At 52.1% G+C, this 19554-nt stretch overlaps 2 protein-coding genes across 30 annotated transcripts in view; one reads left to right on the plus strand and one right to left on the minus strand.

Annotated features, from left to right (window-relative positions):
• Sh3tc1 (SH3 domain and tetratricopeptide repeats 1) overlaps window positions 1-338 on the minus strand; it is a 42808-nt gene extending 42470 nt beyond the window's left edge. Inside the window, exon 1 of one of the 2 annotated variants that reach the window (NM_001359895.1) lies at window positions 309-338. The gene's annotated coding sequence lies outside the window, so the exon portion shown is untranslated. Of the gene's footprint in view, window positions 1-239; window positions 260-308 lie in introns of those variants that run through there. The other variant, XM_006503904.3, reaches the window with a different exon arrangement.
• A 17867-nt stretch (window positions 339-18205) lies between these two features.
• Ablim2 (actin-binding LIM protein 2) overlaps window positions 18206-19554 on the plus strand; it is a 127125-nt gene continuing 125776 nt past the window's right edge. For 17 of the 28 annotated variants that reach the window (XM_006503906.1, XM_006503911.1, XM_006503912.1 and 14 more), the window contains exon 1: window positions 18206-18411. In XM_006503906.1, the coding sequence (XP_006503969.1) occupies window positions 18402-18411 (10 nt within the window). In that variant the 5' untranslated portion in view covers window positions 18206-18401. The remainder of the gene's footprint in view (window positions 18412-19554) is intronic. The other 11 variants (NM_001177696.1, NM_001177698.1, NM_001177697.1 and 8 more) reach the window with 2 other exon arrangements.

A 19554-nucleotide genomic window follows, 5' to 3' on the forward strand; every position in this document is an offset into this window, starting at 1 on the left:
CTCTACCACTCCACATGGCACCGGACCAAGGCTGGCTCTTAGGATAGTGGGGAGACCACACCCTCTACTTCATACCTCCTGTCTGCCCTGGCAGGGCCCGGTTCCACTCACTTTTCAGACTGAGAAATACCAGGGCCTCTTTCCTTGACAACAGCCACCCGAAACCTGTCCTCTCTGCTGCTCCAGATCAGACCAGTTCAAGTGCTTATCATCCCAAGTTCAGCCTCTGTAGTCCTCACCTGCTCCCACAGGTGCGCAGATTGTAGTTCTCTCCTGGAGCAAACCCAGCAGAGACGTCCAGGACTTACCTGGCCAGTAGAGCAGCGGCTGCCAAGGAGGAAGGGTGGGGGGAGGGTGTAGGGGCTCCAAGCCTCCTCTACCTGCACTGGATGAATGTCTCAGGCCCCAGGAGGCGGCAGAACAGGCCCTGCCCAGGCCGCTGGGCTCCAATCAGACAACCTGAGTCATTGGCAGGCTGGGCCCGCCCTGCTGGGAAGGGGCCAGCCTCCTTCTGACCTTCCTCCTCCTTATCAGCCATCAGAAGAATGTCAGCTCCTAGTCAGCATTCCCCTGGTGGGTGCGGGAGAAGCAGATTAAGAGCTCTTCCCAGGATTTGGGGATATGAGAGGGGCTCACACCTCAGTCGACAGGCAGGCAGTTGGGACAGCCACCAGAGGAAGGGCTGTGTTAGGGTGCAGACAGCTCAGCCACACTCATGCCTAGTGATTAAAGCTGGAGCTGAGAAGACTGAGTTTAGCAAGCCCTGAGTGAGCACTTATAGAAGAGTTCCAGGCCCCGTGTAGCACCAGCAAAGCAACAGCAAAGGTAGGCAGATCTCCCACATGGTGTCCCGAGAAACTATGCTCAAACACGGATGTCCCTAAGGTTAGATCCTGGGCCCTTCACTTGCTTGGCGAACGTGACTAATTAGGATTCTTCTTAAGAGCTGCTAAATAAATGATCCTCACCTTCAGGTGAGTCTTTGAATCACTGCTCTAAGAAGCACTTCTGCCAGCAGAGAATCAGCAGGTGGCAGTCACCCGGGGCATCCCTGCCCCCTGGGGCCCCCTAGCCATCAGGGTGGGGTTGCTGCCTCCTGGATGGGTGCCGCAGCCAAGGATGTTTCTCAACCATTCTGGGGATCCTTTTCTTCCAAGGAATCCCCAGCGTTGGGGGAGTGGGTGTTTTAGTAAATGGAGAGGATTTGGCCTCCTGTGGGCGTGCGCAAGCTTTTATCAGTCATCCTGCGGAGTCTGACTCTTTACTTATTGTGGTTTGTATGGGGGTGGGGCAGGGGCAGCTCAGCAGGGAGGCAGGAAACACCTGACACCGCTGGCCACTCAGTCTTCATCACCTGTGTGAATGGACTAACCAATGGACTAGCCAATGCGATTCCAGCCTCGTGGCAATTCTCTTCTTTGCTTTTGTTTAGGATTTACATGAGATTCGCCCTCAGATCCACGTTGATCCCATGCACTCAGCGACCCCTCACACCGTCCCTCTGGCCAGGACTTGCCTCCCTCCCCGCTGCATTCTGTGTGTACATGCCCACACTTCCAAAGCTGCTCCAGGACCTGGGATTCTGCCAACCCTAGCCAGCAGCAATCCAGCCCTGCAGTGCGACGCTAGAGACCATCCCCACCTGGGCTGGCTGGTGGGCTGCTGGCCGACACCCTGCACAGACACGTAGGGCCAAACCTATGTGACTTAGAGCTCATCCCCTCCCCCTAGTGAGACTGATGGGAACTGGTGGCCCTGGAGTCCGCTCTATCATTAGTGCAGTGGCCCAGCTTGGGGCCTTAGAAAAGCGTAGTCCAACCCACTTTCCCCCTCTCCAAGGCCTTGCATCACCAGGCACTTTGCTGGGTGCCTCCCTTGTGCCTCCAGTTTGGGTGTCTCCTGACTGACAAGGTCTTCAAAGCTTGTCCCTTTTCCGGGCTCAAAGATTGGCTGGAACAGTGGAATTGCAGGAAGAAATGCCTTCCTGGAGGGCCTGGGACAGGGGTGGGGACCGTAGCAGAACAATCCCCGTGGCTCCAACTTCACACGACGATGACTCTCCCCTCTGAAGGGTAGGCCCACAAGGCTCATTTGTGCTTGGAGTCCTCTGCCTCCCTGACCCGACCGGTCCCCTCACAGGGTCCAGCCTCATCAGCAGTCCACACCTTTGTTCCTGGCTCCATGGCAGATGACAGGTGCCTCTCTGAGTTTAGGTTCCACTCTGTAGAGTTGGAGCTCTATGGAACCTCTGGTACTAGAGCTGGTGCCTTCCTTGACTTCCAGATTGTCACATTATCCTGTATAGTGCCTCCTACCTTTTCCTCAGGCCACTGTGTGCTGAGGCACACAGCGCAGGGGGAGAGCCATGACCCACACCCCTTCTCATGTTCCAGAGTTCTGGCTGTGAACTCCTTGCAGCAGCCCCACCCCACACCTTCGTCCTTTAGGCTAACTTGACTGGGCTCGGTATTTGCAGGGAAGAACTAAGACATGGAACATCTGCCTACGATGACCGGCTCGGTGGAGCTTGACTTCATTTAAGACATGGATCTGTTGCACAAGTCCTAAAGCTGCTCTTAGCCTAAAGAGCATATGAGATTACTGGTACTTAAAATAAAGCCAAGAGCTGGGTGGGTGCATGCCTTTAAAAAAAAAAGATTTATTTATTTATGTATATGAGTACACTGTAGCTGTACAGATGGTTGTGAGCCTTCATGTGGTGGTTGGGCTCCGGTCAACCCTGATTGCTCTGGTCAGCCCTGCTCCAGCCCAAAGATTTATTTATTATTATAAATAAATACACTGTAGCTGTCTTCAGATGCACCAGAAGAGGGCACCAAGTCTCACTAAGGATGGTTGTGAGCCTTGGTTCTGGGATTTGAACTCAGGACCTTCGGAGGAGCAGTCAGTGCTCTTACCTGCTGAGCCATCTCGCCAACCCCAGGGGTGCATGCTTTTAATCCCAGCACGGCAGAGGCAGAGGCAGAGGCAGAGGCAGAGGCAGAGGCAGAGGCAGAGGCAGAGGCAGAGGCAGAGGCAGAGGCAGAGGCAGAGGCAGAGGCAGAGGCAGAGGCAGAGGCAGAGGCAGAGGCAGAGGCAGAGGCAGAGGCAGAGGCAGAGGCAGAGACAGGTAGATTTCTGTGGGTTTTAATGCCAACCTGGTCTACATAGTGAATTCCAGTACAGCCAGAGAGAGACCTTGTTTCAAAACAAACAAAACAAAACAAAACAAAAATATGTAAAAACATGTCCACTTTTTTCTGCCCAGGTTTTGCCCCCAAAGTGCTGGTCAGGACACTCCAGTTGTCTGTGCTGCTCCTGGGGACAGCCTTTCAGCTGCTGCTACCCACCTGAGGTGGACCCAGACCCCACCTGCATCACTGATCCAGAGAGTCACTATGTCACAAGTTCCTCTCCCACTCACCTCTGTTCCTATCTCTAGCCTGCTTGCTTCTTTGAGGGACATTTATGCTGCCCAGAGTCAGTATCCCAGTCTGAAGAGGATGGTCCTGTCCTGGTCTGCCACGTCTGTCCAAGTGGACAGACTGGAAGAAAAACAGGTGCCTAGACTGAGAAGGCCTGGGACAAGGCTAGACCCCCTCTACTGAGAACAGACTCCTTCAAGTTGCCCTCTGACTCCACACCTTGTGCAGTCACACATGGACAGAACTCACATCTATGACCGAGTGGCCTTGATAAAGGTTGAAGGATGGAGACAGGCTGCTTGATGAAGCAAGAGCAGAATTCTTGGCCAGTTCTCCTCTTTCGTTTTCCTGGCACTATGAGTTTGGACCACGTGACCTCAGCCAGTGTCCTCGCCCTCTGTGAGTCTGAGTATCCCTGACTGAAATGGGTCAGGCCTGTTTTTCTGTTCCCTGCCTGTGGCCTGCTGGATTTCAGCTTTTCTCAGTCTGTCCTCTCAAGGAGTCCTATGCTGCCCTGATGCTACCTATGAAGCCCTCTGAAGGCTGCAGCCCTGCCTCTAAGGAGCTTTTTTTGTCAAAGCCTTGCAGTTCCCCAACTCTGGCCTGTTACCTACCTCACCGGCAGCTGCCCTGAAAGGCCAGATCCTTCCAAGGAGTGGGGAGATAGGCTGTGGGGGGATCAGGAGACTTTCTTGGGTCATACAACCACTCCTGAATGTCACTTGTGTGACCCAGGAAGTCAAGCCACAGGCTAGGTGGGGCAAGAAACAGGAGACGGGCAGGACACATTGCAATTTGCAGTGTGGAACGGTGACTTCCTTCCCTTAGACTTGATCCTCCAGAGTCCTTGTGTAAGCTAGCTCGTGTCTCTGCCCCTAGCCTTGGCCTCTGAGGGGCTGTGTAGGCACCTCTGTCCTAGACAGGAGTGGCCTGAATCACTCCCGGGTCTGAAGCAGAGCACTGCAGCTAAGCAGCCATAGAGAGCAGTTTCTTGGAAGGAAGCAGGTTCCCTGTAAAATGGTTAGGCAGAACCCCCACTTTGGCAAAAGGTATTGTGTTAGGAACTACCCACATTCCAGAACCAGGTTCACCCCCAATCTGCCTTCAGCGACTCAGTGCCAGCAGCCACATCATCACCAGCCAAATTCTACACATTTCCATGAGCTGTGTACCCTTCAGAAAGCCCTGCTACCACCTCCCACCTGTCTTTTTCTCTCATGTCCCTACACAGAGCCAGCCCCCTCTCCCACATAAATCCGTTGCATGATGTGATCTTTAAGGCATTCCTTGGCCCTGATCTGCCAAGACACTCTAACACTTTGTTGTCCAAAACATGCTAGAATCCAGAATGGTCGAGCAAACAAAATCCCATTCTTACTGTGTACCTGCAGAGCATGGTAGATGGACCGGGCTATTGGGTCCCAGTGTGTCACTCATGGTCATGTGACCCTGTAAGTTCCCTCCCTTGGCCAATTATTTATTCACCTGTGCAAAGGGGACAGGAAACAGGGTCAGTGATGGGTTGCAAGGAGTTTATGAGACTCCACAATCCAGTGTACAGAGAGCCCTTCTCTGTTTTGCTGTTTTGCGTTGTTGAGACAGGCTACACATCCCTGGCGAGCCTCTAGAGCAGTGTATGCCTCAGCCTCCGGAGTACATAGAGTAAGAGTGTTCAGGCCTGGTTTTGTTTTGTTTTCTCAAAAGAGTTTTTAAATTGCCCCCTTTTAGAGACAAAGTATCATTATGGTGCCCAGTCTAGCCTTGAACTCACAGACTCAAGGAAACCTCCTGCCTCTGCCTCCTGAACACTTAGACTACAGATACCTGGCAAGGCACCGAGCTTTTCCTGCACTCTACACAGTCATTCAACTATCCCTGCAAAATAAAATCCACCTGCTTCCTCTTCAACAGACACTCATGACTGAAATCTCCTCGGCTGAGTCCTGATGTCCCGTGGTTAGAGCCCAGGAAGGGAAACCACTTGACTTCTTCTTACCTGGCCCCAGCCTTTTCCCTTGAAGATCTGTTGATTTTCAAGGTCAGTGCCCTGTTCGTCCCTGGTCTTTCTGTCTCTGTGTCTCTATCCCCTCTGTTCTCTAGTGAAAGCATTACCATACATCATCTGAGCCAGGGTCCAGCTGTAGGGACAACAGCACAGATTCTCTGAGCAGATCACTTTAAGTGGCAGTGACAAGGACCCTGAGCACGGCCTTCTGGCTCAGTACACGTGCTACACATAAGAAAACAGGCTGTGGCCATCTGAGCAAGCCCCTTCATGTCACCTGCTGGGCCACACAGCTAATCGTCTGAGTGTCGGATAGTTTGCTACGGGCGGCACTTCTGACTATGGGCCATGTTAGTAGTGGCTTTGGTGACTTTCTGGAGACCTGAAGTGTTAGTTAGAAGTCAGTTTGCTGACGACTGAAGCTGGTTATCCCTAAGCTTTTTAAGACCTGAAAAAGGGTGAGCCACGAAGGCCTTGTGGTCCCTGACACTTGCCCCTGAGCACCTAAAACCCCAGTGCCTAGAATAGGGCAAAGAGCATCTTGGTCCTGAGAGCAGCCTGATGAGTCCATGCTGATGACCATGACCTTGGCTGGCAGGCTGACGCCTCCTAGAGCCTGTATCATATCTCACTTTTCTGTTGCATCCATCCAGGCCCAAAGGCCCCAACACTGCTGTCGCCATCCCACCAGAAGTGTCTGGCTCAGGGTCTTGGGTCCAATGTGGTCCTTCTATTGGCCATAGCTTCCCAGAGATGGGGAAGGTGGAAGGTCACATGGATACCCTGGTCTGGACCAAAAGATCATACCTTCTTTGCTGCAAACTGGGAGCTTGTTCTGAGGGCCCTTCCTCCCACGGCTGTGTGGACAATATTGTGGAGTATATTAGCAGTGGAGGGAAGTTTGTGGAGGCTCTGTGGGAAGTTTTAAAAGCCCTGTGGGGTGGGAGTCTGGGTACTGTATTATTGAGGACATGCCCTCCTTTCCTTTCTTGGTACTGGGGTGCAGGGAGCACCTGCTGCACTTTGCCCTCGCCCCCAACCCTTCCTGGAGCAGGGCCTTTCCTCTTTTCTCCTAGCCCTAGAGAGAGGGGTCAGGTCATCCAGGAGTCCAGGACTTCCCTGAGTTTGTCTGGCAAAGGAAAGAACAGACAAGAGGTGGGGGACCCTGGAATGTTTGGCACTTAGGCAGAAGCAATCCAAATCTCGAGCCATTGGAGGGAGGCCATGCTGCGGATGCTTAAGCACACTGGCATTCATTCATTTCAGTGGTGCAACCCTCCGGATTTGGGGGTGGGGCTTAGGAATGGTGTTAGCAGTGCACAAAGCTCAAGTGCATGTGACTCGAACATAAAGGTTTCCATTGGCTCTGGCCCTAGTAGTCCAGATGTGGTCTCAGGACTGGCTTGATCAAGGAGCTCTGGGTGCTTCATCACTCTTCCAAGATGCCCTGAGTGTGACTTTCTTCTCAGGCTGACTTCCCATGAAGGGACAACTATGGCAATGGTTGTCCCAGGTACGTACCTCCTACTCCCAAATATCCTGACCAGGAGGGGCACCGTTGGAAACATCTTGAAGGCAAGAGACGCTTTTCCTCAGTTAGCTGGCCTCCCAGCTGCCTGGCTTGGGTCTTATGGCCTCCTGGATAGAATCCTGTGTGTCCTAGGGTGCTGGGTACTGGTTGATGTGGTTGAGAGCTCTCTTCTTGGACTGAGCCCATCCTGTAACCGTCCAGAACTATCTGAGCTAGACATGGGGCTGGCACACTGCTGAGTCCTGGACTGTGTTTCAGGTGGGGCACCACCAGAAACAGGGGAAGTGAGAGTCAGGAAACTAGGTAACCAGTCAGGAGACAAGAAGACACTAAGGAAGTACCCACCCCATCCTGAGCCTACGCACACAATGTTCACAGGTTAGGAACACCCAGGCACCAAAACCTCAGAATTGGGAAGTAACCCAGCAGGAAACTGTCCCCTCCATTCTGTTCCTCTGTAGCTGGAGAGCAGGGGCCTGGGTTCTGTTTGGCAGAGGAAGAAATACTGGCTGACTGGACCTAGACAGCAGGTTGCAGTGGCGCACTCTCCCACCAGGGGGCAGTACAGTAAATAAACATGCTGGTTTTGCTGAACAGAAACTTCAATTACTACTATCCCTGGAAATGGTAGACACCACGTATTTATCCCTGTAAAGTTATGTGTAAATTCGGCTTTAAGGTACATATATTTAAAGTTATTAAAATGCTGTTTTCTGTATTGTATGCATGCTGTTAAAAACTGTGCGTAGAGGGGCTGGAGAGACAGAGTAGCAGATAAGAGCACATACTGATCTGGAAAAGAATGAGTTTGATTCCCAGAACCTATGCTGGTCAGCTCACAGCCACCTGTAACTCCAGCTCCGGAGGGGATCCGATGCCTCTGGCCTTCTTGGGCATATGCAGTCACATGCACCATATCGACACACACACATGTATGTATAATGCTTTGGGGCTCTATAGTAAACTCAAACATCTGTGTCCAGCAACATAAAGGGAAGGAAGAATGGCTAGAAAGAGCCCCCATGAGACATACATGCACTGATTGTGGCTGTGGGTGAAGCCAGGCTGGCTTTCCCATCTGGACCCACTGAAGCAGTTTCCACAAGTCTTGGGTGGGAAGTGTGAGCCCTAGAGCAATGGTCTTAATACCATGGACACAAATACTGTTGTGGCTGAGAGAGAACCCCTCTACCTGAGATACATGCAGAGATGGGGATGGGGCTGCACCTGGCTGTGCTTGGCTGTGCCTCCACCCATGGCACTACATGGGCTCGGAGCTTGATCACAGTCACTGAGCAAGGCTAGGAGCAGCATCGACTCCATCTTTCCGCACTAATTCTTAACCCGAATGTCCTTAGTGCTGCCCTTCAGATCTTTCTACAGAAAGCTTTTCCTGAGAGGACTCACCAAGTGCTCTTTGGGGATCTGAGCCTTTTGTTCCTGGAGTTAAAAGGCAAATGAGCCAGTCTCCTGCCTTGGTTCTCTGGCTCCATCCCTAACTTAGCGTCAGCTTTGTCAGAGAATGGCAGCATGGCATGCTTCCCACCTGTGAAAGCTCCAGGAGGTGTGGGAAGCCAGGAGATCACCCAACTCCACCACTCGGGCTTCCAGGTGGAGGCGACAGCTGGGCTGACCCCTGAGCACCAAGCAGGAGCCACCTGCATGGAAGGAAGAGGCAGGTGGGGGCCTTCGGCAGGGTGGCTGATATGTATTGTTAACAGATGCCTTTGGCTTTCTGGTGGAGGGATGGGAGACCAGGAACAAAGAGACCAAGAGGAGGTGACTGTGGCCACCCAGAAGAGATAGGACTTGGACCAGGCCTAAGCAGGAGCAGGCCCAGAGACAGGAGCTGGAAGTGGGACCTAGAATTGTGCCAAAATAAATTCTCAGATGTCAGGGGCACAAAAGTGGTAGCCGGTGCTAGGATGAGGTGTGAGGAGCTGAGAACAGGCTATGCTCAGCCCAGGTCTAAGCGTAGGCACCGGGAAGCTGAAGAGGTCTTAATCTGGGCTCTCTGGAGAAACCAACTGATATATACAGATGGAAGGGTGGGTGGGTGGTGGAAAGGGGGCACGGTGGGTGAGTGGATGAGTAGATGGGTGTGTGGGAGGGTAATCAGATGATAGGTGAGTGGGTAGAGAGGTGGTGGATGGGAAGCTGGGGGGTAGGAGTGTGGGTAAACATCGGGATGGATGGATGATGAGTGAACAGTTAGGTAGCTGGGTGGATGAATAGCTGGATGCATGGGTGGTAGAAGGATGGGTGGGTTCAGTGTTTGCCCAAATGAGGAGGGCAGAATGAAGAGAGGGGTCAGGGCTGGAGAACCCAATGACAGGGATAAGAGAGGGTCAGAACAGAGGGAGAACCAGGAGCCTACTGGGGCCTGCTGAGACAGCAAGTCAGATAAATGAAGAAACGTATCCACTACACAGAGGCACACAGGGTTCCCAGGGTATGACAGAGCAATTGGGCTGGGAGGAGCAGATGAGTGGTACCCAGGTGAATGAAGGCTGTACAGGGCCACAGTAGGTGTGATGGCATTTTAGAGCAGGACTGTAGCCACTCTTTGCTGTTTTGTGAGCTCTTCACTCATTATCTCCCCTAACATTAGATAGGAGAGAAAGAAAGATAAGGGGTGGGGGAGAGAGATTTCTGAATCTAATTTCTTTCTGTTTCCTCTTTACTTGTAGCTGGTCTTTACTACTTTGTGGTTCTCACCTTTATCTCCTCCCCCAACCCAAGTTTCATCCCCATCACTAGATAGGAGAGAAAGAAGGATAGAGGGGAGAGAGATAGATAGAAATTTCTGAGTCTAATTTATTCCTCCTCCTCCTCCTTCTTTTTCTTCCTCCTCTTCTTCTTCTAGCATGACTACTAATAAAAACCCACAACCAACCATCCTGAACGACTAACAACCACCCACAGGGCTCTAACATTTATATAGTCTCTGAAACATTCCCAGAATTCCAACCGTCACACAATCACAGAAACTGCAGCTGGCCAAACCACGCCTCTGTGAGAGCATGAGGCAAATCACAGTCAGCTGCTGTGGACAGTCTGGAGTAGCCCCATGTCTATCCCACACCTAGCATTAAAATGGAAACATATTCTTATACTATTTCTGTGGGGTTTTTTTTTTTTTTTTTGTTTGTTTGTTTGTTTGTTTTTGTAGAAGAAATCTAAATTCCAGAATTGTCACTACAGTGGAGACTCTGGGAGGCAGACAGCCCAGCAGAACAGGCTGTGGCCTTGGGTGCTTCTGGCTTTCTTTTTCTTTTTCTTTTTGGTTTTTCGAGACAGAGTTTCTCTGTGTAGCCTTGGCTGTACTGGAACTCACTCTGTAGACCAGGCTGGCCTCAAACTCAGAAATCCACCTGCTTCTGCCTCCCAAGTGCTGGGATTAAAGGCATGTGCCACCACTGCCCAGCTATCTCTTTATTTTATTTTATTTTTATTTTTATTTTTTGGCTTTATTTTCATAGTCAGAAATCAGAACACTTCTCTTGACTTTTCCCTGGCAGAACATTTGGCATAATCACGGAGCCACATGACTTCTGCTCCCAGTGGCTTGGCTAGAATCTGTATAAGAAATCCTGGCAGAGATGGCCCTGTGATGTCACTAAGGGAGACTGGCCTTGTTCATAGCCTTGGTGAAACCATGGAGCAGGCACACTCCTCACAGGGACATCATGGTATAACAGGAGAAGGCACTGGGCTGGAGAAGCCTGGAGTGAAACATGCAGAAAAGAACTCAGGGACAGCATCCCCATGTTCCACAACATGCATCCCCTGAGATGCATTCTCTGCATGAAAGAGGGGGCACTCTTGGCTCACCCAGGAAAGTCACTGGCTGTCAGCCTGTGATGGGTGGCAAGTGATCAGAGACTTGGAGTTGCTCAGTGACACCAAGTCCAGGCTCAATTCAGACAAGTCCTTCCCAGTTCCCAGGACAAGAGCTGATCTTTCCACCAGGGACATCTGTCTTCTAAGATGCCACCAAGCTGTGTGCCCTCCTCATGGTCTTTGAGTAGGTATGCCAGTGGACACTGGGACATGGGTCTGGGAGAGTCCAGAGGATTCTAACTTTGGGGACCTGGTTCTGGTGATAGTCTCTGTTCTCACTCTCTGCCTCCTGACCCAGAAGCCTGTTCGCCTGCCTATCCCTTCCCAGGGCAACAGCCGCAGCTCTAGAGGGACTACAGAGTCCCTTGTGGAATCTGAGAAGGAGGCCTCATATGATGAGTTAGTTGAGTTATGCCTCTCCCCAAGACAAATGCTAGCCCCTGCCTCCCACACTGGCCTCTACTCTTCCTGCTCTGTAGAGGAGCAGCATTTCCTAGGCAGAACTGGCCTGGTTTCCTTGCTTGAAGCCTTAGAGGTTTTGCAGTGCCTAAGGGCAAGTGCTGTCCTTGTGGTGAGCCTATAGCCTGTGGTTCTACCTGAATTCAATGTGGACGCTTTAGGGATTACCTCTAGTCTCCACCTTTATAGCCCGGTGTCTCCGCTCTGTCTCCATGACTTAGGTCAGGACCACAGTTGGCTTCCCACACAGGATGGCCTGTGTGTCCTGTTCCATGATTCCCTGTCAACAGGAAGTGAGCTATGACATGCTGACACAGCAGTGAGCTGACTCGTGTCTGACTTGTGCTCCCCCAGAGTTCACACACTGAAGGTCTGGCAGTCAGAACCTCAGTGTGTCATTAGTGTGTTAGTTCTCTTGTTGTTGTGATAAGAGTACACGAGAGATACAAGTACACGGAGAGATGGCTCCACCAGCAAAGCGCTTGCCTCACAAGATGAGGAGCTGAGTTCCAATCTCCAGAGTCCATGTAAAATGCTGGGTGTGGTGGTGTGTTCCTGGAATTCCAGCAATGGTCTCAGGACAGATGAAGACGGGAGAGTCCCTGGGAGATCATGGGACAGGAGTATGTGGCAAGGTTCCAGGGCAGCAGTGCTCAACCTGTGGGTTGCACTCCTTTGGGGGGGGGGGCCAAATGACCCTTTCACAGGGGTCACCTAAAACCATTGGAAAACATAGATATCTGCATTGCGATTCATAAAAGCAAAATTCGTTATGAAGTAACAACAAAATAACTTTATGGCTGAAGGTCATCACAATATGAGGAACTGTATCAAAGGGTCACAGCATTAGGGAGGTTGAGAAAGACTGACCTAGGGTGATAAGAGACACTGTTTGAAAAGGTGGAAGACACCTTACGACTGACATCTGAAGTCCTCCTCTGAGCTCCGAATATACTGTGCACGTGCTGGGCACCCATCTCACCCCCAACAGCAACGTAAGGGAGGAAGGTTGTCCTGGTTCACAGTTCAAGGGCAAAGGGTAGAGTCCATTATGGTAGAAAGCCATGGAGTAGGAGCTCCAGGCAACTGGCCACATGGTGTCTACTACCCGGAAGCTGGGGAAAATGACAGCTGGTGCTCAGCTCACTCTCTCCTTGTTAATCCAGATGGGCACTGCACATGGCACTGCCCTTGTTCAAGGTGGTACTCACCACCTCAATTAAAATCTCTGTGAACGGGGCTGGCGAGATGGCTCAGTGGTTAAGAGCACCGACTGCTTTTCTGAAAGTCCCGAGTTCAAATCCCAGCAACCACATGGTGGCCCACAACCATCCGTAATGAAATCTGATGCTCTCTTCTGGAGTATCTGAGGATAGCTACAGTGTACTTACATATAAATAAATAAATAAATCTTTAAAAAAATGTAAAAAAAAAAAACAAAAACAAAAAACCTCTATGAACACCCTCTCACACCCAGGGTCTTGTCTCTGAGCTGGTTGTAGATTCTTCCAAGTTTGCTTCATTATTAGTCATCACACCATGTGACTTTTGACAAGGTTGTCCAGGATATGCAGGTTAAGATGAGGTGACTAGGATGGACTTCAACCCACACAGCTAAATCCCCACGAGAAGGGGACACACACAGAGGCAGAGCAGAGCATGAAGAGGAAGGAATGCCCCTGATCTGCCAGGGAGAAGGGTCCGGGACAAATTATCGCCAGTCTCAGAAATGGCAACCCTCCTACCTTGAACATCCATGCATTAGGTTTGGGAGAAGACACACTTCTAAGGCACTCAAGCCCATTGTGGTGTTTGTTACCCAGCTCTCACCGGCCAGTTCACCCAGTGCTTGCTATGTGCTCCTAACACCTCCCCTGTTTCTGCTGCATGAGTCCAGTTCCTCCAGTGGCCAACAGGTTGAGGCCTCATGTGTGTGCCATTTCTCAAATGCAGCCTTATGCTCTGCCTCTTTCTGGCGTTCAGGCCAACTGTGTGTCATGATTACTTAGTGAAAGAAGATGCAACACTCTACTGTATCTATACATCAAGCAGGAATTAGGAACAGTCTGGACTGATGGACGTCATCCCACATCCTTGCATCTCCCTTTTTCTGTCCTGTGGGAAGAATTCATGTGAGCCAAGGTTGGCCTCGGCTGTCTGCCCAGCGTGGAGACTACAGTTCTTTTCCCCCTCTGCTCAAGACAGGGTTTCTCTGTGTAGACAGACCAAGCTGACCTTGAACTCACAGAGATCCACCCGTCTCTGCTTCCCGAGTACTGGGATTAAAGGTGTGTGTTGCTACTACCCGGCTGTGGCGACTATTTTTTTGAGAGCGAGCAACGCAGAGAAGTGAGTTGGCTGCTGTGCTCGCTCCTGGTTTCACATGGCAAGGCTTTAAATTATTGAGTGGCTGGAAAGGCCCGTAATGACATCCTATTTCATTTGGTTCTCTCCTGGGCTGTGAAGCAGATCAATACCTCAGCTAGATGTGGGGAGCACAGCCTAGACTGGACCTCCTTCTGCCACTGCTGCCTTAAAGGCAGGAACTCAGCTACATTTCCAGACCCGTACCTTTCTAGGCCAGGCCCCCGGCGAGCCACTCTGCCTTGCGGCACCTTCTCCAGAGTCACTTGGAGCGAAACCTCCACAGACCCGGGCAGAGGCCAGGAGGCTGGGAGGGGTGCCACAGGTCTGACCTCTTTCCTTTATGGAATGGAGGTGCCAATGGAGTGGTGATGTGAGGGAAATGTCACCCCACAGTTCAGTGGCCTCTTTTTTCCAGAGGCCCCAGAGGTCTCTGGAGACCAGGACATATGCCATGATCCCTAATATGAGGAAGACTTAGGATCACCTGGCAGTCTTGATGCTGGTGGCAGAGCCAGGCAGGAGGTGGAGGTTGAGACCCTGAAGTGACGTGGCAGTGGTTGGCAAGGCCCTGGGTGTGGTGGGCACTGACTTAGCAGGGCTCAGGAGAGGCTGCCACAGGGAAGAAGCTCAGCAAGGGCCCACAGACCGAGCCTGTGCTTTCCAGAGTAAGCATTCCTGACGGCCAGGGGCAGAGCTTGACAAGGCATGGTCTGGCAGGACAGGCCCCCTGCTCTGACCATTTACTCCATAAGTGGCTCTTAGATTCTTATGTCCTTTATAGGTAATGACAGATTTGGGAGGACAAGTACTGATGACACATGGCTCACTCTCTCCCAAAACTGTCTGGGTACATTCTAGTGGCTGCACTTAGCAATAGCAAATGCCTCGGTTTCTCTGTCTATAAAATGGAGATGATAAGACCCTTGAGATAATGCATAGAAACCATAGGGTTTGGCACAGAAGTATCTTAGCCCTGCTGTGACTGCCTTGCCCGGCTTGGCCCTTCGGGTAGTTTCAAACCTATTATCCCTTACTCCACCCTGAGCCAAGCTCCATCCATGTGAGGTCCATCCAACTCTGGCTGCCATTGAGGTCCCTCTGCCTTATGAATAGCCTCAGCTCCCCCGTCTCACTCTTCTCAAACCTGCCACACCCCACTTGCTCTCCCCAGGAGGCTGATGCTAGGGGCTCCACCTGATAGCCTTCTATACTTCTGGGGATTTTGTATCTTCAAAAGGAAGTAAATACTTTCAAGGTAAATGCTCTTCATTTTGAAGCAATGCAAAGGGCTTCATGCATGGCAGGGGCCTGGGCTTGTCCCCTGGGCACTGATGGAAACACCTGTGTCCTAGGAAGCCTCACGGATCTCAGCCATGAGGGAACTTCCTCTGAGACATGGCAGGATGGGCTGAGCTTGTCAGCTGCACTGTCAGATTCAGATGTAATCATCAGCCGCCTCCTTTGTCTCCCTCATCTTGTAGCTCCATGTTTCCAGGAACACACTCAAGTTTATAACCTGAGTTTATGCCTGAGAGAAAGCAGTGATTGGCTTGTGATTCTCAGAACCAACTAGGCCACAGGCCAGGAGCTATGTATTTGCTCTGTGCCTCATGCCATGGTAACCTACATTCCATAGTCAACAGTTAGGATACTCTCCTAAAGGTAAGAGTGACATAGCACCCTTCGATGTCCCTAAGGCCAGGTGGGGGTTCTGACAATCCTGTCCTGTGTCCTATGCACCCTGTCCCCTTCTTGTTGGCTTTGGGCATCATTTTGTCTAGCAACTCCAACATCTTGGCCTGATAATACAACAGGTTTCTCCAGATCGCAGTCTCTAAGCTAAGAGAATACTGGGTCAGAGCACAGGGGACATGTGGATGTTCTTGTCTTTAAATGTTCCCTAATCACAAAGAACACAGATCCCATGAAAGGCAGTCCTGTATGGATAGATCCTCCCTGGAAGGGCACAGACCAGTGATGCATCCTGAAGCTGCCAGCAGTCTGAGGGTGTTGGGCCACACCCATCCCTTCCCTTGTGCCCTGGTGCCTAAGAAAGCTCCACCCCCTCCAGGATTTTCCAGAAACAGAGATGAGTCAAGTTGAATGCCCTATCTTACGCCATATTCTGTTGCTGTGAGCCAGGTAGGTTATTAAAAATAGAAGCCCTGTGGCTCGTGATTCTGGAGGCTAGACATTCAAGACTGTGCCTTCCACATTTCATCAGCTTCTGCCTCCGAGTCTCAGAGGTCAGTGAGAGTACCCTGGTCTGGCTCTTAAGGATGAGCCTTGGTGCTCTCTTTGAAGCCTCTGGCTCCCTCTACAGGCAGGCTGCTCAAACAGCAGCAGTGAAACTGCAACACTTAATGGTTGGACTTGGTTTTCCTAAGTCATTGTTGACCGCAGTCATGAATGGATCGGAGTGAGACTGGGCTATGCTTTGAAGGGGGTGATGGCTCACATCTACCCCTTCATCAACAGCCACTGTCATCTTGACTATTGTTTATTCAGCATTGGCTCTAGGCTAGCAGCTTTGAACAGTGTTCCTGGCACTACTAATTTAACCCACCGAATTTCATTGTGACTGGGAAGGTGTGGAAACCGAGGCATCGTGAGAAAGCAAGTGGCTGAGGTCACCTACAGGTCACAGCCCTGCAGACTCAGAACAAAGGTCTGGCTTAATATATTCAAATAGACTGATTTACCACAAGACAGATCTAGCCCCGCAGAGTTCTGTGCATTGAAAAGCTGCAGCTGGATCAGCGCTGCCTTGGTTATCAACCTCCTGGGTGACCGGGATTAGGACCTACGGGTCTTCATACTGCCCTTGTAAGAGAATGTTCTGGGTCATTCAGCCCCTGTGTGTTGGAAAGTGTCTTCTCAGAGGGACATGTCAATTCCTCTAGAAGTCACAGGCCACTGCATGCTGAGCTCCAAGACCAGTCTACAAGCACAGGCTGCCTGACTTGCAAGGCCTCTGCCAAGAAGTGTGACAGTGGCCACCACCAGAGTGGAAGGCATCACAGCCAACACCACCAGTGTCTTTACCAGCCTGTGTCACCTTCGTGTGTGAGGGGAGGGGTGGGGGTGGCATGCTGCTACTTTGGCCCCAGATGAGAGACAGGAAACATGAATAGCTTCTCAAAGGACTCAACCTGCTGGACAATATCTGTCCTGCCTTTCCCACCCTGTTTCTTCAGTAAGTATATCTCCAGTGCCCGTCGCAAGCCTGTGGGAGGCACTGGAACAGCACTATGAAATAATATCAGAATACTCAAGGATCTCAGAGGTTGCTAGGACACATAAGCATGAGCTTGCAGGCTCCTAAGAACTATCCTAAAGGATAGGGACTGTCCTTAGGTCTAACCAATGGAGGCAGGTGGAGTCAAAACACATTTTTGGAGCATGTAGAAACTAGTTTCCATTAGCAAGGTTTCTGGGCAAGAGATCCCAGAGGCAGCCCGTTCTTTTGTGGGCATCTGAGACTGGAAGTACAGCTGCCAGCAGAGTCTCTTGGTTTATAGGATGTAAAGAAATGTGCTGTTTCCTCGGGGCTTCTCCTCTTTACCAGAGCCTTTGGCCTCCTGGTCCCCTTTGAAATAGATGGACAATACTGATCACTGGGGAGGAATTTCTGCTTCTGCCTCAGTAGTACATGGAACAGCCCTGACCTGGGCCAAACGTCCCTGGCCTGTGCCTGTTCATGCAGTGGCAGATCCTGTATGTTCTCATTCTGGGCCCTGCGCATCCGTGCTCCCTCATCTCTCTAGGCTGTCTTCTTGTAGTCTCTTGTGCCCACCTGTTGTCACCACCGATACGAGGCAGGATCCACCTGCGCCTCCCTATGCTTTTCTTTCAGTCTGTTTTTCCACGCCCTGCGCTGGACGCCTGACGTCACAAGGGAATCGATTAGCGTATGGGCAGGATGGTGAGAGGGCAGGATGTGCCAGAGCCTCCTCAGTGTGCACCGCCTAGCGTCAGCCGAGCCGGGAGAGCGTCTGGGGCATAAGGCGAGGCTGCCTATCTTTGGAGTCCAGACACCTGCGTCTGGATCCCAACCCATTCAGACTTCGCCGTGTGTGTGTGTGTGTGTGTGTGTGTGTGTGTGTGTGTGTGTGTGTGTGTGTGATTAAATCCAGACTTCGCCGTGTGTGTGTGTGTGTGTGTGTGTGTGTGATTAAATCCTGTTCCTGCTTCGCTATCCCGCTTCTCCCCCTCCGCTTCAGTTTCCCCTTTTCTGTGCATTGGTAAGGAAGGGAAGGTCTATTGCTGAGACCTTCCATCACTCTTGTAGAGTTGCTCCAAGATCGCTTTTCCTTGGGCCTCCTTCTTTGAGAGTCCAGTGCTGAGATGAGCTACAGTCCTACACGCCTCCCTTAGACCCTGTTGACAGCTCTGCAGAGCTCTCGGAGCAGGTGCAGGAGGGTACCTGCGCTACCACCAGTCTGCGCCTGAGCGGAACACACAGCCTGCCGGGATTTGTAGTCCGCACGTCCAACTGCGGTGGCGCGCAGGCGGGCAGCCGGGGCACAGCGCCTACACTTCCCAGGATGCGACCCTCCCGCGGCTCGACAAGGGGCGTGGCCTAGCTGAGGGGCGGGGCAAAGGGGCGGGGCGGGAGCCCCGAGCTGCGGTGGCGCTGCGGGCAGCGGGTACTGTGTGCGCCGAGCCGCTGGCCTCAAGCGTGCTGAGGATCCTGCCAGCGCCGCACCTGCCCGCCCGGTCCTCGGGCTGTCGCAGCGCGGGGACCACCCTACTGGGAGCTGCCGCTGACATGAGCGCAGGTGAGAGCTGCGACCCGGAATCCGCGGGTTCGTAGCGGCAACCTCAGTAGGGTCTCGAGGACTGGATACACCTGCAGTGCGTAGCCAATTCCTCTAGCCAATTCCTGAGCCCAGCGGCTCCACCCAACTTTTTCTCCAGGGTGTGCAGCCCCGAAAGGCCGGCCTGCAGCCTCTGTCTCTAAGCCGGGGGCGCGGAGCGGCATATGCCGGAATTTCTTCCCACCGTGCCAGCTAGGGTGGCTGCGCAGGGCTGTCTGGCGGGCGTCACTCCTTGCTTCTCGTGGGGGTCCCAGGTTGCTTCAGTAAAGGGATCCAGGTCCCGGAAAGGGGCTCTGGGTCGCCGCAGTCCTAACCGTAGAGAGAGGTGTGATGACAGGCGGAGCTTTGCAGCAGGGGACTCCGCCCTTGCGCGGTTCCCGCAGAGCCTGGGTGGTGGCGTCTGGCAGACCCTGAACTCCCCAGGTTCGCCGTTGCAGATCTGAGTGCTAGAGCCTGTATGTGTGTCAGTCCCGGAGCTGTCTGTGCGCTGTTGTCATTATAGCCCTTCAGTTCTGAGCGTCTCAGCCCTACCTCTCTCGCCGCACCCACCCACAGGGATCTGACCGCCTCTGTGTGATGCTGGAAAATCCCACGTCCCTGCAACCCAGCAGCGCCTGTGCTCAGAAGGAAACTGAGATCTAGAGCTGGGAGGCCTTGGCTCAGGAAGCATCTGTACATCATCTCAGAATGCACCCATCTGACAGCCTCAAGAGTTCCGCTTGCAGGGAGGGCTGATCCTTTCATTCCTCAAGAGAGAGGGGTTGGCCTCCATTTTCAGGAGCCATGGGATGACCAGACTTCAATGACTTGAGCTCTGACAAGTGATAGGGATTTGAACTCAAGGTTCCCTGACTCCAGCATACTCCCCCTAACCCCCAAGCCAAAGTTACTACTAGCAGCAGTGTGGCCCTTGGCTACATTGCATAAACCAATGGGTACAGCAGCTTCCTCTAGGAGAAAGTGGACAGGGAGGGAATGAGCTTGGAAACAGCTCACTGTAGGCTCCTAGCCTGAAGTACCTCCTCCCAGGGGACTGTCCCCTCTCCCTCCTAGCTAAGGAAGGAGGGGCTTCTACCATGGATGTTGAGAGTAACTGAGAGCAAG

This window comes from Mus musculus, chromosome 5 (assembly GCF_000001635.26).
Source record: "Mus musculus strain C57BL/6J chromosome 5, GRCm38.p6 C57BL/6J".
NCBI classification, from domain to species: Eukaryota; Metazoa; Chordata; class Mammalia; order Rodentia; family Muridae; genus Mus; species Mus musculus.